Source organism: Pelophylax lessonae, assembly GCF_965119305.1.
Source record: "Pelophylax lessonae genome assembly, chromosome: 1".
NCBI lineage: Eukaryota > Metazoa > Chordata > Amphibia > Anura > Ranidae > Pelophylax > Pelophylax lessonae.
The window spans coordinates 308,921,943-308,946,252 of NC_138768.1; the positions used below are offsets into that span (position 1 = coordinate 308,921,943).

The 24,310-nt window shown below is 46.5% G+C and overlaps 1 protein-coding gene across 1 annotated transcript in view; it reads right to left on the reverse strand.

Moving 5' to 3' along the window:
• Positions 1–24,310, reverse strand: part of LOC309555041 (acyl-CoA dehydrogenase family member 11-like) — a 180,624-nt gene that overhangs the window by 114,282 nt on the left and 42,032 nt on the right. Inside the window, exon 2 of the mRNA XM_082256857.1 lies at positions 21,346–21,622. Within this exon, the coding sequence (XP_082112983.1) occupies positions 21,346–21,622 (277 nt within the window). The remainder of the gene's footprint in view (positions 1–21,345; positions 21,623–24,310) is intronic.

Genomic DNA, 24,310 nt, shown 5'->3' on the forward strand with positions numbered 1-24,310 from the left:
CTGCAAAAGACTTGAGACTGGGGTGGGGGTTCACCTTCCAGCAGGACAATGACCGTAAACATACAGCCAAAGCTGCAATGGAATGGTTTCGATCAGGAATCCTCAAATTACGGCCCTTCAGCTGTTGCGGAACTACACATCCCATGAGGCATTGTAAAACTCGGATATTCACAGACATGACTAGGCATGGCGGGAATTGTAGTTCTGGAACAACTGGAGGGCCATAGTTTGAAGATCCCTGGTGTAGATCAAAGCATATTCATGTATTAAAATTGCCCAGTCAAAGTCCAGCATAAATCCAATAGAGAATCTGTGGCAAGACTTGAAAATTGCTGTTCGCAGACACTCTTTATTTTGCAAAGAAGAATGGGCAAAAGATGTGCAAAGCTGGTGAAGACATACCCAAAAAGACTTGCAGCTGTAATTGCAGTGAAAGGTGGTTTGACAAAGTATTGTCTCTGGGGGGCTGAAAACAAACGCATGCCACACTTTTCACATATTTGTAAAAAATTATGAAAACCATTTATCATTTTCCTTCCACTTCACAATTATGTGATCATCGTGCCACCCTCCATTTGTCCAAATCTCAGGGTGGTGTTGCCCTACCCAATATGCTTCTACACTACCATGCCTCCTCTCTATTGAGAATAATTGACTGGTACCACTGCCGGGAATCTAAACTGTGGACAGTATTAGAGAACGATTTGGTTGACTCCGCTTACTTCCATACTGTAGACAAATCCAGACGCTCGCCTGCCTAAGGACGTTATGCCTCTTTTGGTCACATCCACACTTCACGTTTGGGATTCCTATCTGGCAAAAGGTGTACTCTCCTCCAGGCCTAGCCCTTTATTCCCTCTCTTTTGTACACAGACCTTCCTTTCAACCCTCCGTTGCTCTTATTTTCTCATCTGGACCAAAAATGATCAGTTGTTACCATTGTTGGTCATCTTACTTTAAAAAAGGTATTAGTTACAGTTACAAATTACTTCTCCCAAAAAGTAATTGAGTTAGTGACTCAGTTACCACATTGAAAAAGTAATTAGTTACTCAGCAAAGTAACTGCAACTTTTTTTTACTATTCTATAATGCAATTGCGTTCTATAAGATCTTTAACCACTTCAATACAGGGCACTTTCACCCCCTTCCTGCCCAGGCCAATTTTCAGCTTTTAGCGCTGTTGCATTTTGAATGACAATTGCGCGATCATGCAACACTGTACCTAAACCAAATTTATGTCAATTTCCCTCCACAAATAGAGCTTTCTTTTGGTATTTGATCACCGCAAGGTTTTTTCTTTTTTGCTAAACAAATAAAAAAAGGACCGAAAAGTTTGAAAAAAACAAAAAGGTTTTTTTTGTTTATGCTATACAATTTAGTAAATAAGTTTTTTCCTGCACTGATGAGGCTGCACTGACAGGCACTGATGGGGTGTCTCTGATATGCGGCACTGGTGGGCACTGATATGCAGCATTGGTGGGCACTGATAGGTGGCACTGCTGGGCACTGATAGGCAGCATTGATGGGCACTGACAGGTGGCACTGATGGGCACAGATAGGTGGCACTGACAAGCGGCACTGGTGGGCAACAATGGGCACAGGTGGGTGGCACTGATAGATGGCAATGATGGGCACTGTGTGGCAGCACTGATGGGGAGGGCACTGGTTGGCAGCACTGATGGGGAGGGCACTGGGGAGCTCCCTGAGCCCTGATTGCCATCCCTGGTGGCCATAGTGGGCATCCCTGGGGTCATGGGTAGGCATCCCTGGGGTCATGGGTGGGCAACCCCCCCCCCCCCGAGGGTCTGCACTGGTAATCAATGATCTGATTACCAGTGCCGACCCCCCCCCCCTGTCAGGGGAGCCACAGATCGGCGCTCCTTTACTCGTGCCTGTCAGGCACGTACTGAGGAAAGCCGATCAACGGCTCTTCCTGTGTACTATGTGACCAGCCGTGATTGGAGGACACGGCTGGTCACATGGTAAAGAGCCTACTGTCTATGACTGACTAAGTCTGTGAGTTTTTTTTTTTTGGTACCTGCTGTGCTGGCTGCTGGTGTGGCCTGGCAGGCACTGGCACACTGTGGTCCGGGTCCATCTGGCTCCGTCCTCCTCCAGGCCTCAGGCCTGTCTGTCTGTGCCTCCTTCTTCTATTCTGGGCTGGCTGTGTGTGGTGGTGGACTTCCTGCTGCCCTGGTGGAGTCCTGGACTATATTTTTTGATATTATTTAATATATGTATATGGCCGGCCAGGCTGGCAAAGTGGCAATGGGTCGCCGCCGCATGCTCTATGCCCTCCTCCTGGGCCTGGCGCGCTGTGCTCTCTCACAGTCTGAGTCTCCTACTCCTCTCTCTCCAGTACCACGGACAGTGGTCATAGAGGAGAGGGGGGAATTATAATTACATCTACTGCCATCTAGTGGTAAAAAAGTAGCGGCACCGGCGTTAAAGGGAGGGCACGGGTAATCAGTTAGATTACTCGTTACCCTCAAAAGTAACTGCGTTAAGTAACGCAGTTTACTTAAACGCAGTTACTACCATCACTGGTTGTTACTGTGTCGTACCTTGCAGAATGTTAAAGTGCTCCTCTTATCGCAATTATTGGCGGTCAGTCAGAACCCGGCTGCCGCATGGCTGGAATATTCTCAACTCCGATATTACCGCACTACTAATTTTCCTACTGCCACTTAACTAGGCCGCTCACTGACCTGGAGTGTATGCTCTCCCAACAGACCAGACCAGAACATCCACTCTCTTAACTATAGAAAAACGGAATTTTTGTAAAATCTTACCTGTAAAATTCCTTTCTCTGAGTCCTCCGACAGTCGCCGCCTCTTCATATTCGTCACATATGGGGTATTAGACTTTGCTCCGAAGGAGTAGCTAGGCAACAGAATATGTTAACATTAAAGCTTTTAACATATCCCACCCTCAAGGGGTGGTCCCCTCAGTCAAAACCCTCCTACTTCCTGCAACCATATCTCAGTTTCAGTGGAATAGCAGTAGAGTATACAACCAAACCCCAAAAGAGGGGCGGCGACTGTCGGAGGACTCAGAGAAAGGAATTTTACAGGTAAGATTTTACAAAAATTCCGTTTTCTCTTCAGTCGCCCCCTCTTCATATTCGTCACATATGGGGACGTCCCAAAGCAGTGCAAACATGAGGGGTGGGAAACGCAGTCTCCGCATAAAAGAAAGGAACCTTACCAAAGGAAGGAAACCAGCTGGGCTACAGGAAAAATAATTGCTCAACAGGAGCAACAACCCAGGAAAAGACAAAGAACCAGGGGATAAAAAAAAAAAAAAAAAAAAAAACTTATCCCAACAGCCAGAGGTCCCCAACAAGGGACCCTAGGGAATTGCCGCACTAAGAACCTTGCGGCCAAAGGAAGCATCCGCCGATGCCTGAACATCTACTTTGTAGAATTTTGTGAAAGTGTGCACGGTCGACCAGGTCGCCGCCTTACACACCTGGGCTACAGAAGCCCCATGACGACAGGCCCAAGACGTACTCAGAGATCTAGTAGAGTGCGCCTTCACAGGCACAGGGGGAACCTTCCCCTGCAAAGCATAGGCCTGTTCAATGGTCTGCCTGATCCATTTGGCGATGGTAGAGGCCGACGCCGCCATGCCCTTCCGAGGACCCTCTGGAAGAACAAACAAGGAGTCCGTCTTTCGAAAAGACTCAGTCGATTTAAGGTAAACCCTTATCGCCCGAACAACATCCAAAGAATGTAGTCTCACCTCCCTTGGATGTTTAGGCTTCGCGCACAGCGAAGGCAAGACAATATCTTCATTAAGATGGAATTCCGAAACTCGCTTCAGAAGAAAAGAAGGATTAGGTCGCAAGACCACCTTATCCAAATGAACAACCAGATACGGAGACTTGCAGGACAAAGCCGCCAGCTCCGACACTCTGCGAGCCGAAGTGATCGCAACCAAAAAGGCGACCTTTTTGGACAACATAGACAACGAGATCTCCCGGATCTGTTCAAAAGGAGCACGTTGTAACACAGATAGAACGAGATTCAAGTCCCAAGGGGGAAGAGGATCCCTCCTAGGAGGAACCAGATGCCGCACTCCCTGAACAAAAGTGCCAACCAAGGAGTTGGAAGCCACGGGACGTTGAAACAGAACGGTCAGCGCAGACACCTGACCCTTTATCGTAGCCAGCGCCAAACGCTGATCGACACCCGTTTGAAGGAAGGACAGCACTCGGGAAACCGAGTACGTGCGGGGTGAAAACCCCCTGGACTCACACCAGGCAAAATAGGCCTTCCAAGTATTCCCCGAGGAAGACTTCCTCGCGTTGATCAAGGTATGAACGACCTCTGGGGAGAGACCCTTCTCCATCAGGACCTCGGTCTCAACAGCCAGGCCATCAAAGCCAGCGACTGTAAAGCAGGATGGAATATCGGGCCCTGAGACAGGAGATCGTCTCGAAGAGGCAGACGCCACGGGGCGTCGACCGCCAGATTCACGAGGTCTGCGTACCAGGACCGGCGAGGCCAGTCCGGTGCCACAAGAACCACCGTGCTGAGTTCCGAGTGTAACCTGCGAAGGAACCTGGACAGCAACTGAATCGGTGGAAACGCGTACATCAGCTTGTACTGATGCCACGGGGCCACTAACGCGTCCGACGCGTCTGCCCGAGGGACGCGCGTCCTTGCCACGAACCTTCTCACCTTGTTGTTGAGACGAGACGCGAACAGGTCCACATCTGGAAGACCCCACTTCTGGAAGACAGCCGGGTGGAGAGACCATTCCCCCTGATCCAGGGTCTGGCGACTCAGATAGTCCGCCTGCCAGTTCTCCACCCCTGGAATGTGAACCGCCGTTATCGCCGGGACACGAGTCTCGGCCCAAGACAGAATGTCGGCCACTTCTCGAGCCGCTCGGGCACTCCTGGTGCCCCCTTGGTGGTTGATGTAGGCCACCGCCGTGGCATTGTCCATCTGCACCCGAACCGGGCAGCCCTGCAGCCGGTCCGTCCAGCGATGAAGACAGAGTTTGATCGCACGCAATTCCAGAATGTTGATCGGAAGGGAGGACTCCCCCGCCGACCAAGTCCCCTGGGCGGACAGAACGCCCAGAACACCACCCCAGCCCGACAGGCTGGCATCCGTGGTGATTACCGTCCACGAGATAGGACGAAACGACTTGCCCCCGGACACCATCGGGGACTGGAGCCACCACAGAAGGTCTCTTCTGGTGCGATGACTCAACGAGATTTGAAGATCCAGAGATTGAGGTCGCCCGTCCCACATGGACAGGATCTCCGCTTGGAGACCCCGCGTGTGAAACTGGGCGAAGGGAATCGCCTCGAAGGCCGAGACCATCAATCCCAGACATCTCATGCACGTCCGCAGAGACGAGTGCGGAACGTCCCTGAGGGACCTAACTTCCTCCTGAAGAGTTCCGAGTTTGTCTTCTGGCAGGAAGACCTTCGCCTGCACCGAGTCCAGGATCATTCCCAGGTAGGGAAGACGAACCGACGGACTCAGTGTCGACTTTGGAAAATTTATCGTCCAACCAAACTCCTGCAGAGTTTGCATCGTGACAGACAGGTCCTTCTCCAGACCCTGGCTGGTCGCAGACCGAACCAGAATGTCGTCCAGATACCCCAGGACAGAAATGCCCTGGGCCCTCAATAATGCCAGAACCGGTGCAAGCACCTTGGTGAAGACCCCGCGGAGGCGAGGCGAGACCAAAAGGCAACGCCACGAACTTGTAGTGATCCTCCGCAATGGCGAATCGAAGGTAACTCTGGTGACCCCCGAAAATGGGGATGTGAAGATACGCATCCTTCAAATCGATGGAGGCCATGAATTACCCCGGAACCAGGGCAGCCACCACCGACCGCAGGGATTCCATGCGGAACTTGCGAACCCGCACAGAGCGGTTCAGAGCCTTCAAGCCCAGAATTGGACGAACCTTGCCCTCCCTTCTGGGCACGGTGAACAGATTGGAATAAAACCCCCGAAATCTGTCCCGATGAGGCACCGGAACCACCACTCCCTGAGCCCTCAGGTCCCGCACCGCCAGGTGCAGGAACCCGTAAACGCTCCGGAGACAGTTGAAGATTTGAGGCAAAAAATCTGCTCTCCGGCCGAGAGAGAAACTCAATCTTGTAACCAGATCGAACGATCTCCTGAACCCATCTGTCCCGCATGCGGGCCAACCAGGGTTGAAGAAAACCGAGCAAGCGTCCCCCCACCCCAAAACTGGGTGAGGGCGCCTCTTCAGGCCGCGGATCCGGATTGACCGGACTTCGGTTTCCCAGACCAGGGCTTCTTCTGAGAGCCTTGACCTTTGAACGGTTTGCCCTTGTAGTGCGACCGAAAGGCACGAAAGGACCCCTGAGGGGGCCGAAAATTAGCATGCTTCTTCCCAGAAGCCCCCTTAGCCTTGGGGAAATGGGGCAAGAGAGTGCTCTTACCCCCGGTGATCCCCTTAATCAACACATCCAAGGACTCCCCAAAAAGGCGAGACCCATCATAAGGCAGATTGGCTATGGTCTTACGTGAAGAATGGTCCACCGACCAACATTTTAACCAAACCAGACGGCGAGACAACACCGCCACGCTGTGCACACGTGCAGCCAATGGGACTAGGTCCAAGTCCGCATCACACAGATACATGACACCCTGGTGGATTTGATCCACCATATCCAGGGTCGCCGGCGAGGCTGAATCGGCCACTAGGACGCGCCTAAGCATCTGCGTCCAACTTGCGACAGCCTGGGCCGCCATGAGAGAGGCAAACAGAGCCTTAAGCATAGAACCCGTAACAGAATAAGTATGACGGGCAAGAGACTCCAATCTCCTATCCGTGGCATCACGGAACACAGGGGAATCCTCTGCAGGAATCGCAGTGGGTTTGTTTAAAACCGCAATTGCGTGATCCACCGGGGGTGGCACACACCACCTTTCATCAGTGGAAGGCGAGAAAGGATAACGCAGCTTGAACCTACTTGGTACAGCAAAAGGTTTGCGTAGATTGCGCCATTGTTCTTTAACAGCGCGCTGAAAATCATCATTGCAGGGAAAAACCTGCGGCGTCCTGCGTTTTCTCTGCGTCCCATAAGCCGCCAAGGCAGCGGGGGGACACACTTCATCCTGCAAACGCAGCGTTTGTTTTATGGAAGCAATCAATTCATCCATGATTGCAAGCTCTTCAGGCGAGCCAGGGGGAGAATTATCAACCCCTTCAACTTCAGCCTCCACCTCGGACCCCACTAGATCCAGGGAGGAGCGGGACCCCGATAAGGAGGCCCCTGCCATAACAGCCCCATCACCTTCACCCTCAGAATCAGAGGAAAGAAAAACTCTGGGTCTCTTAGTAGATTGAGCAGCCACCAGCATCTGCACCTGAGCAGCAAGGCCAGCCACAATAGTGGCTAAATCCCCCCCTGGGGGGGGAACAGCGGTCCCCTGGCTTTCCACCAAGGCGGTAGGAAATTTGCCCTCCTGAGAATCCATTGCCCCAATTACAAATGCCGGATAATAAAGGGTTAACTGCCCCTTTAACAAGCGCGGCGAGCGCAGCCCACCGCACTACACACAAGCACAATGAGACCCCCACAGGGACAATAAAACTGACACAGGCAATGGATAAGAAGGATATAACCTGAGGAGACCCTCGCCGCTGCTGCTGCCTCGATCGGTGTATCCTGGAGAAGAGGAAGTGATGCGGCCAGGGCGCTCTATTAAAGCCTATGGGAGGCTACAAGAAAATGGCCGCCATGCATGTAGAACATGCGGCCGGAGCGAGTGTAGGCAAAATGGCGCCGTTTGGCGCCGAAACCGCCGCTCCACAGTACAGTAATGCACACATGTTATCCATGTATAAAAAAACATGTTAGATCGCCGCAGCGATCGCTGTATAGTGCCCAAACATGCCACAAAACATGCCCCACAGCACACAGCTTCTCACACTGACAAGGCTGACACACACAGTGTCACACAGCTCCCCCCCCCCCCCTTGCAGCCCACAGCATGCAGCCGAGTGATAGGGAGACAAACAGTGAGAACAGAGGCAGGTTACACAGTCCCAGACTGACACCCCCCCAGACAGACAGGTCCCCACATGGATACACTTACCTCACAATGGCGTGGGGGACCCGCACAGGCGAACAAGCCGCTGCACATGAGGCAGGGAGAGTCGCATACAAGACGCACAGAATGGGGGTTAAGAAACCGCACAGCGTCCAGTGAGGTAGCCACCTCACCAATCATCCCTGCACCGAACAGGGATGGGTCGTTCACTGTGCCAGGAGCGTTACCTGGCTGAACGCTCGATGGCAGGCTGGGAAGCCACTGACCCACGACCTGCGACCAGGGGGATCAGCCCGAGACCCAGCCCGCATGATCCTCTTCATCCGAAGAACTAACTAACGCTGACAAAAAGAACAGCTAAGTAAAGGTAGAGAGAAAACTCAAACAAAAAATCAAAAAAGAAGAAAGAGTCTGGGGCACAAAGCCCCAGCACAGAGAGAGCCAGCCACTCCTGACAAGCTAGACATTGAAACTGGGATATGGTTGCAGGAAGTAGGAGGGTATTGACTGAGGGGACCACCCCTTGAGGGTGGGATATGTTAAAAGCTTTAATGTTAACATATTCTGTTGCCTAGCTACTCTTTCGGAGCAAAGTCTAATACCCCATATGTGACGAATATGAAGAGGCGGCGACTGTCGGAGGACGCAAGAGAAATCAAGAATTCAATATTGCCTCCGAGGACATGGACTAGGATAAAATACTGATGTTTAGCAATCCAAGGCAAAATAGAACAATGTTGAAGATATATTACTAACAGCCATTTGCATGGTTGTTTAGTATGCATATGGCTGTTAGTTATACCCCTTCCACACTGTTCCATTTTGGATATACAATTGGAACATTGGTACTGTGTGGCAGAATATGCCATGCACTGCTAATTTTAGGAGCTGACCAGTTCCTTCGATATATGTGTAAAAAAACTTTGCGACACTCCATATTGCTGAGCAAGTCTTTGCATTGCATTTCTTTATTGACAAGATACATTCACATATTGGATTGGATTTGGCTTTAGTGATTTGGACAGTGTTTGAAATTTTCAGAATGTGTCTTTATTGACAGATCTGTGAAATGATGAGAGGATAGATAGGGAATAAAACGTTGTCATGTTCCAGGCCGAAAAATTACATTCATCACGTGCAGAGCACAGTAAATGTGTGACTCTTTTTCTTTAGAAATTTTAACATGTGTTTTCCTGTTTGTGCAGAATTTAACTGTAACTTATTCAGACCTGGAGAGTTTATAGGCCTGATCAAAGCATTTTAGTTCTAGGTTGTAAAAGTAAAGTTCAGAACACACTTTTTACAATGACCGTACCACACTCTAGTTAAACTAAATGACCCATGACTTGGGTTTTTTTTTTTTTTACACATACCTAAATGGTCCAAGCCTTGTGCTTAAAGCAGAAGTTCAACTTAAAAGTGGAACTTCCGCTTTAAGGCCTCCTGACCCCCTTACATGCCACATTTGACAGGTACCCGCTCCCACTTCCGCTCGGGCCACTCCCTCCCTGCCACTCCCTCCCTGCAATCTTCTGGGACACGTCACAGGTCCTAGAAGATTGCCTGTCCACTCAGGATGCGCAGTGCGGCTCGCAAGCTGCCAAAGCCGGGTGCCCACAGTAGTAATGCCGGTGACGCGGGAGAAGAGGGAGAGAACCGAGGCTCCAGCCGGCCGCATCCCTGGACCGTGGGACAGGTGAGTGTTTATTTAAAGTCAGCAGCTACACTTTTTGTAGCTGCTGACTTTTAATAAACACAAAAACCAGTGGAACTCCGCTTTAACAGTTTTTTATTTTAACAGATAAGAAATAATATATTTCTTCCTTTTTTAAAAAAAAAAAAAAAAATGGGATAAGATTCACTGGCTATCCAAAAAAAAAAAAAAAAATAATGTTCCCATACATTCCTCAGTTTTATCAGCATCTTCAAATAAATATGGCAATAACAATTATGTATTGAATATAAAAGAGGAAGGACGAGAAAAAGAGGCAGGATAATATACATTGCAACTATGCTCATGTCAGACAAGCCATTTAATCTGTCCTAACCAAATTCTATGTAATCCCACTGCCCCTTGATGCTACAATTTGTCACATGTGCTGTTAAACTTCCTATCATGAAAGTTACAATAGGTGGAAATATTAATACCTGTTCTTCATATGTACACGGATTAAGAACTAGTATTCAAAAAATACTACAATTCCTATCAAAATTACTATGCATTAGGATGGCCTGATGCACTACAGCTTGGCCTGGATAAAAAACAAAATCAATTGGAAGGTAGGCGGTGTCCTAGGCCTTACCTGATCGCACTACAAACCGCCCCAAATAAAAAATTTTGTTCCGTATATGGAAAAGCTATCAGGTCAAAGATTCTCCTTGCAGAGGCAATGACAACAATCAAATAGCCCCTTAACCACTTGCCAACTGCCGTCAGTAGATTTACTGCGGCAGTCAGCCCCTCACAGGCAAAGTGACGTTAATTAACGTCACTAGCCTGTGAGGCTCTCGGGAGCGAGCGCGCGCCGCCGGCGGCGCGCTCCCGCATGGACATGGACCCCCCCGCACGTGTGACCAGCGGACCCGATGTCCGCTGGTCACTCGGGAATCGGCGGGGGAGAGGGAGAAAGGCAGGCAGCTTGTGTAAACAAGCTGCCTGTCAGTTCTCCCTGTGTAGAAACCCTGATCATACGGTTCTACTATGTAGGACCGTTGATCAGTGTCCCTACACCTCAAGCCACAGCTAATCACAGTTAGAAACACGCCCCTAGGGACACACACAGCCCCTCCCTCTCAAATAAAGTTAACCCCTTCACTGCCAGTGTATTTTTACAGTAACAGTGCATATATATAGCACTGATTACTGTAGAAATGTCACTGGTAACCCCAAAAGTGTCAAAAATGTCAGTCAAGGGTCCGATCTGTCCGCCCCAATGTCGCAGTACCGCAAAAAAAAAAACACGCAGATCGCCGCCATTACGCGTAAAAAAAAACAAAAAAACAACAAAAATGACAAAAATCTTTCCCTTTGTTAGTAAACACAATAACTTTTGCGCAAACCAAATCAAAATACGCTTTTTGCGATTTTTTTTACCAAACATATGTAGCATAAAACAAATTGGCCGAAAATGTTAAAAAAAATGTATTTTTACTTTTGTTTTGGGGGGGAATTTCATATAAAAAAAATATGAAAAATAGTTATTTTTGCAAAATTGTCGCTCTTTTTTTGTTTATAGCGCGTGATCAAAAAAATCGCACAGGTGATCAAATACCACCAAAAGAAAGCTCTGTTTGTGGGAAAAAAAGGACGTCAAATTTGTTTAGGTACATCGTCGCACGACCGCGCAATTGTCCGTTAAAGTCACGCAGTGCCGAATCGCAAAATACCCCCTGGTCTTTTAGCAGCCAAATCCTCCGGGGCTTAAGTGGTTAAGATTGAGCTACAAAAATAATTCAGCCAAGGAGCTCAAACAGCAGTTCATATAAGTTTGGTCCCACAGTGTCAAAGGATAAACAGGGCAAGGCACATTTGAACTCTCTACACAAGGACTTGTGTAAGGGCTACAGGTTAAAGCGATTGTAAAGTCTAGTTTTTTGTTTTTTTTAAAAATAACAAACATATTATTCTTCTCTGTGCAGTTTGCCTTGCAAAGAGCAGCCCAGGTCCTCCTCTTCTCGGGTTCCTCGTTTCTGCTCCTGGCCCCTCCCTCCTATTTAGTGCCCCCACAATAAGCACCATGCTATGGGGGCACCCAAGTCAAACTGCAGCTCTGCGTGTCTATTCTCTCTCGATTGGCCCCTCCCTCTCTCTCGAATGGCTCACTGACTTTGACAGCCGTGGGAGCCAATAGCGCCGTGGCTATATCGCAGCCAATCAGGAGGGAGAGTCCCAGGAAGGCCTTAGTAACTCGTGGACATCGTTGGACAGAGGGGGCACAGGTAAATATTAGGGGGTGCTGGGGATGCTGCTACACACAGGCGGCTTTTTATCTTCATGCATAGAAAAAAAAAAAAAACTTTCCTGACTTTACAACTCCTTTAACATTCTTAACCGATATAAAAAGGATCTAAACCTGATAGTGCTGAGGGCCAAACTCTATCCCAACCTATCTGCAGAAAGGGAAGATATCTTTGGCCCACTGTCACAGTGGGGGATCGCGGGGGTGTGAGGCTGCTGCATTAGTAACATGTTACACCTCAAATAAAAGGTGTAAAATGTAACAGGTTACTAAAAGTGAACTTCTCTTTTAAGGGCAAATAATACAAGGTGTGTGGTAGCATAGCGTACTATTGCAATCCAAAATCGATTAATTTTGGGGCATGTTCATAATGCATGAAACAAGTCTGCGTGTAAGTGTCCAGCAATAGGAAGAGTTTAGGACCATGAGATAAGATCAATGTGGGGATATACAGTATATATGTACCATTTCACCATACATTGTGGCTTTGACTGTTCCCCAGAATCATAATAATTTTAAGACAGTATCCACTTGAAGTTGGGGGAAAGTCCTAGTCCATCTTTTGAGTCCAGTTGTTGTCAGAAAAAAATCATATAAGCTTGAGCCTGCTTTTTTACCTGGGTTGGAATAACTTAGAAGTGTGTCTAATGAGTTTTCCCAATCCTCCCTAGAGAATTGTTTTTAACAAAAGAGGGATTAAAGTATTTATTTATTTATTTATTTTTTTTTTAGGAAGAGCAATGGATTATTAAAACAATATGGAAAATTCTTATTTGTTTACAGTTAACCCATTAATACTGGCCTAAGAATTATTGTTATTATGATGTTCACAGTAATACTTCAGATATATGGGGCAATTTATGTTTACATACACGTGTGCCCGGTGTTGAGTGTTTGCATTGGGTATACAGGGGTGACAGAGGAGCTCCCCCCCCCCCCCCCCCATTTTTTATTACAATTGATTTTTTTTTTTTTTACGTTAATACTATCACTAAGGGACACGGTTTCATAGCCCTGTAAAAGGGTTAGGCAGATATAGAGTTGCCTGAAAAGCCCATCACCGACTCTAAAATCAACACCAAGTTCATCAGCAGCCACAAGCTTGTGTTAACCCCTTAACCACTTCCCACTGGGCACTACCACCCCCTTCCTAAGCAATGACAATTGCAGAGTCATGCAACACTGTACCCAAACAAAATTTTTATCATTTTTTTTTCACACAAATAGAGCTTTCTTTTTGTAGTAATTAATCACCGCTGAGTTTTTATTTAGCAAAAAAAAAAAAAAAAAAGAGAAAAAAATAAACCTGAAAATTTTGAAGAAAAAAAAAAAAAAAAACCTTTTATTAGTTGTAATTTTTCTTCTCCACTGATGTGCGCTGATGAGGCAGCACTAATGGGCATGGATAGGCTGCACTAATGAGGTGGCTGATGCGTTTTGAGGTCCTGCCTCTTCCTCAGAGCCTGAGCCAGGACCTCGAAACAAGTCAGCCTACCTATGGATGTTTTTATTCATCCTGTTGGGATACTGTAGACTTCATAGTCCTTTTATAATATGCCTATACCAAACACGTTTGTGAGTACCCCCTTTTATACGTTAAACTGTTTTAAGGATAATGCACAAGGCCGGTGTGCCCTTTGTTTGTTTCTTTTTAATAACCAACTGCATTTGGGGAATCAGGATGGCTTTTTTCCCCCCACTGGAAAGAATTGGATAATGCGTTATAGGGTATTTTGCCTTTTTCTAGATCAACTGTGGGTACAGGGTTTTGTATGTGGAGATTTTCTATTTATTTATTTTTTCTTTTGGTGAAATTAGATAGATTTGTCTTTTTTTTTTCTCAACATAACTATGAAACCATGCAGCTAAAGAGATAGAGAGAAACAAGAGATACTTCCAGCAGGCCATCACAGCTACAATGAAAAATTCCAGCTCTTTGATCCACCCACTCTGTCAGTGAACCATTCACGGTCACTACTAAGAAATATCTTTTATGGACCCTTGACTATGTAGCCACAGTTTGTCAAAGAAACTTTCAAAAGAGGGTTTACAACCACTCATCAGTGAGGTCCTTAACCACTTGCTGACCACCCAGCGCAGATACACTGCGGCAGCGCAAAATCACATAGAACTACATGATCTCGTGCACGCGGTTTTGGCGGCGCATGTGCGCCTCTGAAGCTGCGCTCCCGCTGTGCCTAAACACCAACCTCCCGCGATCATCAGAGAAACTGACAGAAGACCCGCCTGCTTATGTAAACAAAGCAGGCGAGACTTCTGTCACACAGGCAGAGAGCGATCAGGAGTTTCAGCTAAGCTGAAACCCCGATCTCTCTGTGCCTGTCACAGAGCCCTCCCCCCACAGTCAGTAAGCACTTTAGGCATACATTAACCCCTTTGATCACCCCCAGTGTTAACCCCTTCCCTGCCAGTGTCATTTATACAGTAACAGTGCATATTATGAAGCACTGATTACTGTATTAATGTCACTGGTCTCCAACAAAAAAAGTGTCAAAAAGGTCAGTTAGGGGTCCGATCTCTCTGCCGCAATCCCGCTAAAAAAAAAAAAAAAAAATATTGCTCATCGCTGCCATTAACAAGAACACAAAAAAAATTAAAAAAAGATTTTTGTAAGATCTTACTGTAAAATCTTTTTCTCTGATGTTCAGTTCATCGACACATGCAGCTTCATCTCCATGAGCTGAGTGGGTTATGCTCCTCCCATCAGGAGTAATCTAGGCAGGAAAATTTGAATGTACACACCCTAGGGGCTGTCCCTCCAGGCACAACCTCCACTGCCACAGCCCAGCACATCAGTTTAGTTTTAAAGAAGTGAAGACAAAAGAACCAACCCCAAAGGGGCGGGTGCTGCGTCTGTCGATGGACATCAGAGAAAAAAATGTTATGGTAAGATCTTACAAAAATCTTATTTTCTCTATCAGCCATTGACAGCCATTTGGGACGTCCCATAGCAATATAGGCATGAGGAATGGAAAAAACGCAACCAGACAGTAAACTCCAAGGAGGCTAAACCTAGCCAACCAGGCAACATAGAGCTCAACCAAACAACAGGAGCTCACCCAGGTAAAAGACCACTAAGAGAATAACAAAAAAACATTCTCTTATGAAACAGCAGCCTGCAAAACCTTGTGGCCAAAAGAGGCTTTCGAAGATGCCAACAAATCAACCTTGTAAAATTTTGTAAAGGTGTGCACAGACGACCAAGTCGCTGCCTTACAAACTTGTACAACAGAGGCCTGATTGTGTAAAGCCCAAGAGGCACTTAGCGCTCTAGTAGAATGCGCCTTCACAGGGAAAGGAGGAACCTGACCCTTAACAGAATAAGCCTGAACAAACGTCTGCCTGATCCATCTCGAAATGATCGCAAGGGAACGCAGCCAACCCTTTGCAACAGTGTTTCTCAACTCTGGTCCTCAGGGCACAGTAAAAGACAGGTTTGCAAGAATACTGAAATACATCACAGGTGATATCATTTGCTGCTCTGTTTGCAGTATTCTAGTCTTCATCTCCCCAAGGCAATACTTAAAATCTGGCCTGTTCGTGTGCCCAGAGGACCGGAGTTGAGAAACACTGCTTTGCGAGGACCGTCCAGAAGGAAAAATAGAGAGTCCGACTTCCTGAAGGAAATCTCCTTGGGATGTTTAGGCTTAGGATATAAGGAAGGCAACACAATGTCCTCATTAAGATGAAAATCCGACACCACCTTAGGGAGAAAAGACGGACTAGGTCGGGAGGACCACTTTATCCCTGTGGACCATCAAATAAGACGAACGACAGGACAGCGCCGCCAACTCAGAGACTCTGCGAGCAGAAATGATAGCCATTAGGAAGGCAACCTTCTACGACAAAGAGCAAAGAAATCTCCCCAATATTCTCAAAAGGAGGCTTTTGAAGGACAGACAAAACCAGATTAAGAGCCCACGGCGGTAACAGGGATCTCCTCCGAGTAGCCAGATGACACACCCCCTGAATGAAGGTGCCAATCAAACTATGAGTAGCCAATGGACGTTGGAAGTAAATAGCCAAGGCCGAAACCTGGCCCTTGATAGTACCCAACGCCAAGCGCTGCTCAACCCCTTTTTGTAAAAAGGCCAAAACCCTAGCTATAGAATACTGCAGCTGCAGAGATTCACACCAAGAAATGTACGATTTCCACGTACGATGATAGATCTTCCTAGATGTCGACTTCGTGGCCTTCAAAAGGGTAGGAATCACGGAATCAGAGAGACCTCTATCCCGCAAAATCTTGCTTTCAACAGCCAAGCCGTTAAAGCCAGCGACCGTAAAGCAGGATAGAAGATCGGTCCTTGAGATAGTAGATCTTCCCACAGAGGAAGACGCCATGGAGGATCCATGACCATTTTTACCAGCTCTTGGTACCAAGACTGCCGAGGCCAGTCTGGTGCCACCAGAAAGACTGGAATGCCTTCCATCGCCACCCTGCGAAGAAACCTCGGCAGGAGAACTAGCGGAGGGAAGGCATATATCAGGCAATGTGACGAACGTCTGGTGCGCTAAATACAATAAATTATCCTGATGTACAAGTTTAAATTATAAATGTGTATAAAAACACAGTGACAACAAGTGTACAAAGTGAATATGTGACAAATTCCAAAAACAAAATAATGCTCTAGAACCTCAAAGTGAATATATCTACACGTGATATAATCAGAAATAAAAAGTCCATGTATCCACGTGACCGGTGCATATGACCATTCAAATGAATGTGAATAGGTGACAAGACAAATTCCAAAATTCATTTTGCATATATCAGGCGATACTGACTCCAAGGAGACACCAGAGTATCTGTGGCATCGGCCAGAGGATCCAGAGACCTGGCCAAAAACTCTGAACTTTTCCTGTTGTTGGTCCCTCCGGATGCTGGGACCACTCCCCCTGATCCAACACCTGACAAATCAGGTAATCCACCAGCCAATTCTCCACACCCGGAATGTGGACTGCGGAGAGAGCCAGAACATTGTGTTCCGCCCACACCAGAATCTCGGCCACCTCTTTGGCCGCCAGGGCACTCCTGGTGCCCCCTTGACGATTGATGTAAGCCAGGCCTGTGGCATTGTCCGACTGGACCCGAACCGGAGAGCCGCATAACCGACTTGAATCCCCTCAGCTCCAGAATACTGATCAACAAGGAAGACTCTTCCGTCGCCCAAATCCCCTGGGCACAGAGCTCCCCAGCACTCCACCCCAGCCTAACAGGCTGGCGTCCGTGGTGACCACCAGCCAAAACACCGGCAGGAAGGACTTGCCCTGGCACAGGACAGGTGACTGGAGCCACCGAGAGAGCCGACTTTGTAAATTTGGCTCAACCGAATCTTCTGGTCCAATGACCGAGGATCTCTGTTCCATGTTGACAGAATCTCTTTCTGCAACTGTCTCATATGAGCCTGAGCAAACGGGAACGCTTTGAAGGTCGAGACCATCAGACCCAGGGCCCTCATGTAAGGAGGACTGATCGGCCTCCATCAGCAACCGGACCACCCTTTGCAACTTCTGAAGCTTGTCCAAGGGAAGGAAGACCCTCGCCAGAGCAGAGTCGAGGATCAGCCCCAGATAAGTGACCCGCATGTACGGAGTCAGGGCAGATTTGGTGACATTCATCGCCCACCCGAATTCTTCTCTTCAGACCGAAGGGTCTGAATGGTGATAGAAACGTTGTCCAGCATATCCGAATGGGAGACTGCATGCAACAGGAGATCGTCCAGATATCCCACAATGGAGATACCTCGCCGACGTACTAAGGCCAGCACGGGGGCCAGGACCTTGGTAAAAACTCTGGGAGCCGAGGCGAGACCAAAGGGTAACGCCACAATTGAAAGTGTTCCTCTGCCCCCACAAAGCGGAGAAAACGCTTATGTCCCTCGAATATGGGGACGTGGAGATAGGCATCTTTGAGATCGATGGAAGCCAGAAAATCCCCCTGATTCAAAGATGCCACCACTGACCAAATGGACTCCATTCGAACCTTCTGCACCTGCACAAAGCGGTTCAGAGCCTTGAGGTCCAGGATAGGATGCACCTTGCCCTCCTTTCTGGGCACAGTGAACAGGTTTGAATATAAACCTTGAGAGAATTCCTGCGGCGGAACCGGCACAATCACCCCTTGAGACAGGAGATCTCGCACAGCCTCCCGCATATCCTTCAAACGCTCCGGAGACAGGTGAAGATTCGAGTGAAAGAACCTGTCCCCTGACGGGACCAGAATTAGATCTTGTACCCGGAACAAATCAGTTCGCAGACCCAATCGTCCTGATTGAAGGAAGTCCAGGGTTCCTGAAGAAGCACAAACGTCCCCCCCACCCGAGACAGGTGAGGGCGCCCCTTTATGCTGAAGAGGACTTGTCTGTCTTACCAGACTGGCTGGCCTTGGCTTGCCCCAGGGCTTCTTAGCTCCTCCAGAAGGTCTGAATGGCTTACCTTTTTCTTGCGCCCCAGAGGTACGAAAAAACATTCATGAGCAGAAAAGGAAAAACTCAGCTTTGTACGGGGTGTCTTACCCTTGGAGGATTGAGGAAGAAGGCCCTTGATTAACTCACCCAATTAGTTGCCAAAGAACCGGTCTCCCAGAAAAGGGAGATACGCTAAGGCTTTCTTAGAATCTCTTCAACCAGCTCTTCAACCAAACCATGCATCTTAAAACAATGCCCACGTCTGAGACCCTGGCCACCAGGGGAACCGCATCATACAGGAACACCCCCCCCCCCCCCCCCCGTGTCCAGCTTCTTTTACCTATGGGAGTCTTCATTCAAAGCCCAGCCCAGCTATACTGTATATGTGCACCTCCCCTTTGTGTGAATTTTTTCTTAATTTTCTCATAAATTAGGATGTTCAATGCATTCTTACTGAGGAGAGAACATTGGGCGGGAACCTATGATCAGCTCCTCCCATCCTGTACATGCCCACTGGCTACCCAGGAACAGTGTCCCTCCCTGGAAGTGAAGTCACTAGCCTTCAGTAACGACGCCCACTTACTGCTCTTGGAATTTTTCATTTAGACACATAAGGCTGAACTCAGCTTACAATTGTTGATTGCAGGGAAGAATTTAACATATTAGGCTGGACTTTCACTTTAAGTACAAGAATGTCTCCTACTATCATAGTGGTCTCCATTTTAAGGTTTGACAAAATCCTTTACAAATGGGAACAAGCCTAGTAAGCATTGGAGGGCAGGCAGTCAAAGGCTTGTTGGGGCGTTTCCAATCTTCACAGTGGAAGACCTCAAATGCTGGGTGTAGTGGAAAGGTCCTTGCAGCTTTAGGGACTCTAACCAGACTGATCCTCCTGCTGCAGAGAGGTGCACACTGCATAAATAAGAGCTGAACTGATCTATTTTAATTTCAGAAAAATTGTGAAAAATTGCACCTCCACAAGGACAATCTCAGAGAACAGAGTGACTAAAAATAACATATAGTCACTAGGACCAATGGCTCAGTAGCTGCGAAGGCCATGAGCAGATCAGCTATAGAATCTGCAAAGGAAGGCATGAGAGCAAGCTTATAATCTCTGCAATCATAATCCGCGGGAAGGTAGGCGAATTGGGCCAAAAAAGTTTGCACGATTGTAGTAGGGCCCCCAATTGACAGGGCAAGGGACTCTGCAACACCTGGTGGAGCTAGGGAGGACTACGATGATGAAGAAGACTCTAGGGACAGAGGATAACATGGATTCCAGGTTGTAGATGTTGGCACTTTCATATATAGTCCCAGAAAAATTAGCAGAGTGAGTTAGGGTCACCAGTTACACCAGGACTGTCCTCTCTATGCCTAGGATAAGACATGTTACGACTGCATGGCAGTTAAAGCCCAACTATAGGCAATTTTTCTTCCCCCGATGCAGTGGAGCTGTGCCCATACTGCATGGGTTAACTGCATGTATTGTCTCCTTTTCCAGCGATGGACTGTTCCTGGTGTATGTAGCCTACTCTGGGTGTGATGACATCAGGAACAGTCCACTATTCAAGATCGCATGAGAGCTGGGGTGCCACACCGGTCTTGTGCTGGCAGGATTGGATGATTAAGTATATCTCCACTCTCCTGTCCCCTAGATGAAAATGAAGTGCGGACACAACGCCACTGCATGGAAAAAAAGGAATTTGTCCGGAGTTAAGCTTTAAGCAACATAAAGCTCAGGTTCTGAGGCAAGTCCTCAGATACTCATGAAATCCAAACACCTGGTAGCAGGTGAGAGTCAGATGGCTGGAGGTGACCATTGTCACTGTAGGCAGGCAGCAAGAGCATAGTGAAGACTGGAGTAACAAGTGGCTCTTTGCAATTTGTTAGCAGCAGCAGGAAGATGCTTCCTTAATGCTAAGTGCCAGGAAAAAGAGCATAAAATTGACACACCCAACACTCTGCCCTGCAGATGACATCAGAGCTCAGTGTTAACTCCTTTCACAGTAGGAATGTAACAGGAAGGGGGATTTTAAAGGCAAGCTGCAATCCAAGCAAAATAAGTAGCATGAGGTGCTCATTGGTCTACTCACAAAATTAGTCTTTAGAGACTGGGCAACAGCTCTGGACTAACTTGTTACCAGAATGGAGCCAGGAAAGTGCCTTACACAGAACCTAGTGCCAACGGGTCACTTCCAGGCTAGCCACAGAATATCTAGTTCAGCGGGATCTGGATGGGGCACTCCCACAGCCAGGCTAGGGACAGCTTCACCAGATAGCTGCAGTAAGGACACCAACTCTAGCAGCGATGTGGAGAAGAGTCTTGGCTAAAGAAAAAAAATATTCTAGCATTAATTAGGTAGGTAGATCAGAAAAGTTGAATAAAAGACTTCCAACTTCCCAGGACACTACTAAAAAAAAAAAAACAGAGGGATGTTGGTAGTGGGAGGGGCTTTTTTGGGCTGGCCTACAGTTTTTTTTTCTGTTTGGCAGTTTCCAATCCTTCTGTGAGCTGCAGTATAACCTGAAAGTAAGAGACTTCCTGTGTCCCTAAATGATTGAGAAACAAAAAATATACATTACACATCTGTTACAACATATCCCATGTAGTAACAAAAAGGGTTCCCTCATCCAATGGTTAACATTTGCATAGGAGCTAAAATCCTGCTATTTGGATAGAACAATGTTTATGCAACACCTTACCTGCAGGTATAATCTAAAATACCAAGCCAAGGGTGTGAAATGCAGGTGGATCAGATCCCTTTGTGTTACTACATGAGGGCGAGCAGACACTGGAAAGTTCTTATTAACAGAATAAAACCTTTTCCATTGAAAAAAAACAAAAACAAAAAAACTTTGTTCAGCTAATATATTGCTTGCATATAAAGGTCTACTGCCCACCAGTGTAGGAAGATGTTTCCTCATGTAACTCTGGAGCAGGGCATCCTCCAGGAACTGGTTCCCCAATTTGGGCTGCTCCTGGAAAAAGCTTCCTATCACAGAACGAGAGAACGGCATCTGTAGTTCTTCCAAAACTGGGTGTGGCTTGCGGTCTTCATTGTTAATGGTTGGGGATACAGTACTCTTATTACCCATGTGGTATGCAGGTTGGTACTGTACACAAGATCCTAAACTTCTGCCAGGCCTGCATGGCACCAGAAAGTTGATTAATTTCACCCTGCAATGCAAAGAAATATCGTAAACCTAAAAAATAAGAGAATAATGGTCTGCCATGAAAACAAAATATTTTTGTGGAAAATAAAATACAAAGTTAAAAAACTATATCATCTGCATGACAACACTATAAACAAGCACCAACGAATGCTTTATTGTGATATTATATGAAAGGGACCTTGTCACCTGACCACTCATTTAAAAAAAATCTCCTATTATGTGTCCTTTAACTTATTTTATGCAAGACATCCAAAAGCCCTGAGAATACTGCTGGTCGCAGCAATCTAAGATGGGATGCCATCAGCAGTCCCAGTAGACTTAAAGTAATTGTTATTTAAACAAAACACAAGACTTTACAAACAGGTTATACTTACCTCCTCTATGCAGTGGTTTTGCACAGGGCAGCCCAGATCCTCCTCTTCTCAGGCCACTCCCTCCTGTTGAGTGCCCCCAGCAGTAGTGCTCGGCCCTGCCCGCTATAAACGGTCAGCTGGGTAGAGGAGAGAGCTGAGGAGTCACGCGAGTGTCAGGAGATACTCTGATATAAGTAGAGATCTGAATGGGGATGGGATGTTTTTATTGTGTTGACTTAACCACTTTAATATTTTCTTTTTGATACAAAACTACCAGCCTCTAACTCATATTCACTTATTTTTAACTGCATAGGTCATTGGCATTAATTCAGTCAACTTTAGGAAGATTGTTCCATTACATTATAATGTTTCTATAGGATACACGTGTAAGTCAAAATTGTATTCTTTGCATCTGATAAATATAGAATCATAATTCTCTCTTACTGCAAAATTACTAAAAAAATATTGTAACATAAAAAATAGGCTGCTCACTGTTTTCAAAAAAGTTTTTTCACGAGTTCCACTTTAATACAATTTATTAATATTTATTCATATGATTAGCAACACTGCTGAAAATGTCATCCATTCTCTATGTTTTATTTCCGTACATAATCTACAACAGGGCTTGCCAAATTTGCTTGAAATCTGGGAGCCAGCTATAAAAGTTAGGAGCCATTTTTTTTTTCACGCATGCCCAATGGCCGGCTTCTGTCAGACTGGCTGCCATACACACGGCCGAACGGCGACCAGTTTTTAATGGTGGAGCGGAGCCATATGCCTGTGCTACAAAAAATAAGAAAAATTATCCTTTTTTTTCTGGTTCTGGACATGCTACAGAGCTGAAACTTCACAGGTACAATTTTTAGACCCCCCCAGACACTAAATCCAAAAAAAAAGACATGCCTGCCTTCAGAGACACCCAAAAAATGCCCGATAAATGCCAGCAATAAAAAATGCAAGGTGTAGAGAAGCTGCCACACTGCTGTATTAATAATTATAAGAAAAATGATATTTTTTGGGGGGTTCTGGACATGCTACAGACCTGAAACTTCACAGGTACACTTTTAGACCCCACAGACACTAAATCCAAAAAAAGTCATGCCTGCCTGAACAAATGCCCGATAAATGCCTGCAACAAAAACGCCCAGGTGGAGAGGAGCCCTATGCCTTTGCTACTAAAAATTCTAAGAAAAATTATCTTTTTTTCTGGTTCAGGACCATTTTAATGGAAAGTCGGATCACAAGTCGCTTCAAAAAAGATAAGGAGGCTACTCCCATTGAAGTCTATGGGATAAGTCGGATACAAGTCGCCTCAAAGTAGTACAGGACCCTTTTCAGAAGTCGGAGAGACTTTAGTAGTGCCAATTAAGACGGCACTCATTGATTAACATTGCTTTTAGGTCAAGCGACTTGGGGCGACTTGAGGGCACACAAGTCGCCTCACAAGTCGCGGCAGTGTGAATGGACTCTCATTGTTAGGGTTTTAATACACTTTAATGAATGTATCCCCACTAGTACAGACCCATGTGACACTTTATTAACAAACAGATTGAATAGAATGTCTGCTGTACTCTCTTAACATGTAACAAGTGCCCTGCTAGAAACTTAGCATTAAAAAGCACTGAAAAAGGAGTTTGTTTCATTTTAAGATAAGGCAGTTTAACCCCTTGAAGACTAAAGCCTTTCTCTGACACTTGTTTCAGTTAAAATCAGTATTTTTTTTGCTAGAAAATTACACAGAACCCCCAAACATTATCAGCTATATATATATATATATATATATATATATATATATATATATATATATATATATACACACACACACACACACACACACACACACACACACTATCTCACAAAAGTGAGTACACCCCCTCACATTTTTGTAAATATATTATATATTATATCTTTTCAAGTGACAACACTGAAGAAATGTGTTATAAATCATGTTGGAATACTGCCCTGTGGCCCAGTCTTCGAAGGGAGGGGATCATGCTCTTCTTCAGTATGTCACAATACATGTTGGCATTCATGGTTCACTCATTGAACTGTAGCTCCCCAGTGCCAGCAGCACTCATGCAGCACCAGACCGTGACACTTCCATCACCATGCTTGACTGTAGGCAAGACACACTTGTCTTTGTACTCCTCACCTGGTTGCCACCACACACACTTGACACCATCTGAACCAAATAAGTTTATCTTGGTCTCATCAGACCACAAGACATGGTTCCAGTAATCCATGTCCTTAGTCTGCTTGTCTTCAGAAAACTGTTTGCAGGCTTTCTTGTGCATCATCTTTAGAAGAGGCTTCCTTCTGGGACAACAGCCATTCAGACC